Here is a 6,167-nt window from a genome sequence, read left to right on the forward strand (position 1 = left end):
ACCGCAACTACCCTCTCCGCCCTGGTTAATAAGTGTGGCTGATAGGGAATTTGCAATGTCTGCTGGGAGCTGCCAAGCCAGCTGCTCAGACCACACAACGGTGGCCCACGGTCCCTCTAAACTTCAAAGACACATACAGGAAAAGTATCATCTCCTGTGTACGCTAAATAAACAAACCGTGAATTAAAATGCTCTCTCACATGTTGCTAGTTAAATATATAAACATTGGTGCTTGTTTTAAGGGACAGAAAGCAGGAATTGCTGCAGGATATCTGACGGTCCTAGTCCTGGAACATGCAATACTACAACATTTCACCAGCTGTCATTCACTGGCCATGGACAGGAGTTACAGCAAAATAGAGGGGACGTATCAGTAATACTCTATTCTAACTTGCACCTATTATCCTTATTAAAAATAAAACCAAATACGAACACAACCCTTATTCTTATAAAGGCCTGGAAGAAGTACCTGCCAGTTTTAGCAATGGCATAGTGTAAATCCTAATGTAAATGAAACAAATTGGGAAATATCAGTGAGAAGAAGATCTGGGTTTTGTAGAAAGGAACCTGCCTCAGGACCGCTATCTCCTGGGCCACCCTCTAACTGGTAAAGGGAATTTGGTATAATCTTTCAGGCCAAACACAGGGAAAGACCTTTGACAGGGTTTGATATTTTTCAGTAGAGTCAGTAGGCTTTAGATAGGTAGATTTCTGAGCCCTGAAAATAATCGAAGTGGTTGATAGCCAGCGGACTTACTGCTCTCGAGTAGGAACACTGACTTCTTTTGACAAGGTATTCAATGTCTGCTTGGAAAAGCTTGTAGCATAACTAGGAAATGTTGGAAAGCTGACCTTCACCTGGAATAAAGAGGAACACCGCACATGAGTCTTCCACAGCAAGAAAACAGAGAAATTAAAGTAGTATCTTGCTGAGCTAACAAACAAAAACTTAAGTTTTCTAAATAGCTTTTAATTTTCAAAGGATTTTTCAGCAGAGCCAAAGTACCATGTCACAACATTCTTATTTCAGAAACATTTGTTAATTCCCCCTACACTACCAAAGAGTAAACTGATGAAAAGTAGGGTATAGGGGCTCCATTACATGTGTATATCACACCCCAGTGTAACTGGAAAGTCTAGAGAATAAAAAAAAAAACAACAAAAAAAAACAACACAAGAAATGGCAAATCTTCCAGAAAAACAGATTTCTGCCAAACTACATATTTCCTAACCAACGAAAGGCTGAATTTACAGTATGTTTTGGGGCATCTGCTGCCACCCAAACCAGCAAACAGAACAATGCCAGGCTCCCAGACATCCAAAACCACAGAATATTCTCCTAACAATAAAAAACCTCAGACACCCATGAAGCAACAACAGAGTGAAGCCACTGGAGATCATCGTGACCTAAGTTTGAATGAGTGCTGTAATGAGTGTTGGCCTGCAGCTACCATGGAAACACAGAGCAGCATTCTTAAACAAGGGATTAAGTGTTTCTGGTATATTTACACAGACTGATCCATTACAGTACTCTGAATTTGCTATGCTTGCTCACTACTTCAGAAATCCCCAGAGTCAGTGCTGATTATTAGCAATCTAATCAGATATGCACAGGGGAGGAAACTGAAGCACGTACTGAAGAACTTGGTGGCTGGGTCCGGATTCTTGCCTGCCTTTCTTCTTTGAGATTATTTATGTTTTGAAGAGGGGAAATTGCTACTTTGATCTGCCCTCGGCACTGTCCACTGAAGTCCGTAATATTGTACCACCCGCACACGAGCTGGAAGCCAGAAAGAAGAGGAGAAAGGTCCACTGATGCAAATCCTATCACTCGCTCAGTCTCTGGGGAAGAAGAATAAAAAGCAGATATTAATTTCAACTGCATGTAAACAAAACATTTTCAGGAATGCTAAAAATCAGCCAGTTATACAGCCCTTGAAATATGCTTAGACTTTACAGGGAAAGACATCTTATAAAACTGAAAAAATGGTTTAAAAGCTGACAGCTCTCATGGGGTAAAGAGCAATTAAAGAGTGGAACAAAAAAGTGGAGGAAAAAGAAAACAGAGTTTAAGACAACATAAACGAGACTTAGATTTTGGTTGTTAACATGCTTCAAACTAAGAGACCTATGGTGCCTGATTGAGAAGCAGGAAAAATTGTTTCCAGCAATTAAACCAGCTTCCTCCCTAAGGATCTGCCAGACCAGCTGTCCCTACTGCAGCTGTTGATAACCTGAACACCTACATTGGTAATAATTCACAGTAGAATGAGTGCCTTGCTGCAGGTTTAAGAAACGACATGAGAGTTACGTACCCCATGCAATACTTAATCAGCAGAACTAGTTAAACCAGGCTTGTAATAAAGGGAAAGATACTCAACTTGAAAATGGGCTGGAAATAAGAGACAATCAGAGACTTGAAAAAATAAACCTGGAGGCCAACCCGGGAACCTCAGCAAATGCATTCCGCCTCCGGAATTGCATTCTCACTTCAGAAACTCCTGTTTCTTCCCTTTTCACTTTGCCAAAACTTTCAAAAAGTGCTGACTTGTCATTACACTGTTGCACTTTTGTGCAACATTTTGTACTTTCTGTCTTGCAAATTTATCTGAAGTACAGAACAAACAATCCTATCCAAGAAGAGGATATTATTTGGATTACTTTAGCAGTTACATTCAGCTAAAAATGTCCCTGCAGAGATAATGAAAGACCAGAACAGGGAGAGGGATTGCCAGGAGAATCACTGTGTACACACAGTACTCTCTATAATACAGACGAAAGGCTGAGTTACAAAGCAAGTTTATTTTTGAAGCAAAAATCAGACAGCTGAACTTTAATATGTAAAAAGAAGGAGAAAACCCCAGTAAAGATCATGTCCTAGCAGTTTGAATTGAAGAAGTAGGGCTGTCTTCCCAACAACAAACATGGATTTTTGCGCTTGCTTGGTACCAATTAAATATTGGAGGATCTGGGCTAGCAACAAAACAAGCAAACACCAGTTTGAACTATTAGCAGCATCTTTTATCATTTAATAATAAACAGCAGGTTCAGTAAATATGCTTGCAAAGAGCTTTTATGTTGTTAGGTTTGAAACCCAAGGCCTTCAACTCCCCCAGTGAATGCTGAGACCAGATACAGGAGCAATTGTTAAAATATATCCATGCCACTATAAAAGTATTTGATTACAATTGGCTGGCCACACTTCAACCAACTGCAGAGGCAACAAACAGCATATGAAAGACACAGTGAAGAATTTCCTTCACTAGGAAAAGCCAACCTCTAAAATACTGTCCAATTAAAACCAGAAAGAATACAAATGAACCAAACCTTGCCAGATGATTAATGGGGAAAAGGAGGATGCCAAGAGGCAGGAAATCAGTGGGTATTATCTCTAGCATTCTTCTAGTGCAAGGTAAAAAATGTTATTACAATTCTACTCTCCAATTTACATAATAGAATTTACTTTACTTGTATTAAATACAAGTCTGCAAGGAATGCAGAAAAGACACTCCTCTCAATACTGCACTACAAACTTTACCTGCTTTATGCCACACTTTGAAGACCAAGGTTTGCTGTGGATCCAGCAGAAGCTCTTTGGATAATCTGTTGGGAACAAAAATCATAACATTTTATACAAAGTAGGGAAAAGAACAAGTACAGTAAAATGCCTCTGAAGTTTCAATGCCATTGTATCTATCCAGACAAATCAGCTTCTTTCTGGACTGATGGGGTAGGGGCAAAACACACCAAAATCCAAATCATTGAGCCCTCAAAAGCATAACTATCTTCACACGGTTTGGGCTTTTGCTTATTCAGGAAGTATTTCCCTCTCCTCATTCTTCTTGTAAATTTAAAAGACAGGACAATAAAACCATGAAGAAATGGAAATACAATTTATCTCATGACTCAATAACACAGTGACAGCAAAGCACTGGGTTTTATGGTTGAAAGCTATAATGTTTGAAGTTGATTTCTGGAAAAAAAACAACCTGAAAATTGAGGTGTCAAATGTACAACAGCTTTTAAGTTGCTTGAAGCAATTCAGATATGACTCTGAGCATAAGCAGCCTCTGAAACAAAACTTTTAAACTTCAGCTATCAGAGCCTTTCAATGGCTTAATCTTCATATTACAAATTCCCTAAAGCAAAAAACCCAACTCAGCAGTATGGCAGAAAAGACCAGTCCTGTGGAGGCACTGGTATATATTTGTGATTGTCAAAATAAATTCAGTATGCTTTCTTGTTGCCTGTAACAGACTTGTTCCACCTAGTTTAGAAAACGCCTTTGGCTACTGCTTTGGAATTAATTTTAAATCTGGTATAGAAACACTGGGGAAGCAATAAGATTGCAAACACAGATTTATTTCTGAATATTACCATGTACAACTTGATCTGCTGAGGTTCCTTGGAGTGGTCAATTCATCTGCTCTAATTTAGGTTCAGATATCTAAGTCCAAGCTATGTTCCCTACACTATTTTGGCAGTCACTGGAGAGAAATAGGCATCCTTAGGGAATTTTGTCCTAAGCTAGGTCTCTAACACAGATCAAGTGACTCACTGTCTGGAGGGGCCTATGTCTCTCCAGTGACTGCAGAGGAAGCCAAGGCTGAACAGCTCTGGAGTCAGAAACCTAACTTTTCAGTAGGTGAATCCAAACTTAAGAGCTCTGGTCCTGAACCAGGGCATAATTTCTAAGTATGAAACTAGTAAAACATACAGAAAAAGCCAAAAAATTGGATCAAGTCTTACTTAACCTTGCCAAGAGTCCTTTAGCAATTAGCAGCCCCTTCCTCCAGACAGGGAAACTACAAACGAGTGGAAACAGACTGACTCACCCGAGGTCTTAAGCCAAAATACAATGCACCCAAGGTTCTGTGCATGTCAAACTGCCCTTCCTCACATAAGCTTTAAGATCAAGCCTTCTCAAACAACTTTTCACCCAATATTAGCAGCACTTGGTAATTGTAAAACATGGAAACAAGCATTTTTAGCTGAGACTACAGGCCTGGTAAGTAGAAAAGCACCCCCTCCCAACTGGATATGTCCTTTTCATACCTAGCCTGGCTGTCAGACGCAAAGTGTGTCTGTGCGAGCCCACATCACTTACCTTGCTTGTTGCTGAAAGTCCCAGACTGGTGAGTCTGTATTTTCTATTACTGAAGTGGTTATTGGAGCATCTGCACCAGCAACAGCAAATGATACACAGCTACTGGGTGCTGTTACTTCACGTTCTGTCAAAGGACTCCCTAAAATTATACAGAATTAAATACAGACTTGTTATTAATAATTTTAAAAAGCAAATCTAAAAGCAGTTCAGCAATTAAAACCAGATAATTAACAAAGAAATCCACCACCTAGGAAATACTCCTTTCCATTGGTGGAGCTGAAAACACAAATATTTACAATGGGAGCAAATATTACATGAACCTTTTACAGAGCAGAAACCAGAATATTCAAGGGAGAAACAGGAAAAACATTTGCCTGAGATCATCTGAGAAGTCAGAGGCAAAGCTAGGAATAACCCCGGGTCCCCAGGTCCCTATTCCAGTGCTTGATCTACCCTCCATGCTGGGCCACAGTTTGGCAATCCTAGCTGCAAACACAGAAAATATTCAGCATTACAAAAGGCAGTTAGACTTAAGAGCTGGACTGCTGAGAGGAAGCTCACTTGTGTGAATAAGAAAACGTACACCTGGTGTTAATGATACCCAAGGATTAATAAACTTTCTTATAGCCTCTCTTAGTTCTTCTCAAAAAGACCGAAATAGTTAAGAGAAATTCAACATTCCCGCAAAGTAGAAACAAGCACCACTCGCATCTGTTATGAAGATTTAAATACAGAGGAAAAAGCAGTATATAAAATTTTACTTCAAGTTCTTGCTGGCTTCCCTCCCAACTTTTCCCACCACCCTTCATACCCATGCAGAAGTGGGAGTTTGTGTTACAGATCAATTGTCACAGCCCCCTGTATTCTCCCATGGTACGCGCTTTGAGCAGGGATAGAGCACACAGAAAATAAAATACCGGTCACCATTACTACTTGAAGTGCACATGTGCTCCCACTAGCCCTGCTCTGACACCATCAGGAAATTTGAGAGAAGAAAGTCTACTGTAGATGAGGCCTTAACATTTTGACCAAAACATCAAAGTTTTTATCGGGGGGGGGG

At 40.0% G+C, this 6,167-nt stretch overlaps 1 protein-coding gene across 1 annotated transcript in view; it reads right to left on the reverse strand.

The window, feature by feature from the left end:
• The window catches only part of C2CD3 (C2 calcium-dependent domain containing 3), a 47,515-nt gene that overhangs the window by 10,581 nt on the left and 30,767 nt on the right, over positions 1-6,167 (reverse strand). Inside the window, exons 25-28 of the mRNA XM_010576752.1 lie at positions 5,108-5,246; positions 3,539-3,603; positions 1,637-1,842; positions 758-858 (exon numbers count right to left, since the gene is read on the reverse strand). Of these exons, the coding sequence (XP_010575054.1) occupies positions 758-858; positions 1,637-1,842; positions 3,539-3,603; positions 5,108-5,246 (511 nt within the window). The remainder of the gene's footprint in view (positions 1-757; positions 859-1,636; positions 1,843-3,538; positions 3,604-5,107; positions 5,247-6,167) is intronic.

Source organism: Haliaeetus leucocephalus, unplaced genomic scaffold (genome assembly GCF_000737465.1).
Source record: "Haliaeetus leucocephalus isolate CR32 unplaced genomic scaffold, Haliaeetus_leucocephalus-4.0 Scaffold536, whole genome shotgun sequence".
Taxonomy (NCBI): domain Eukaryota; kingdom Metazoa; phylum Chordata; class Aves; order Accipitriformes; family Accipitridae; genus Haliaeetus; species Haliaeetus leucocephalus.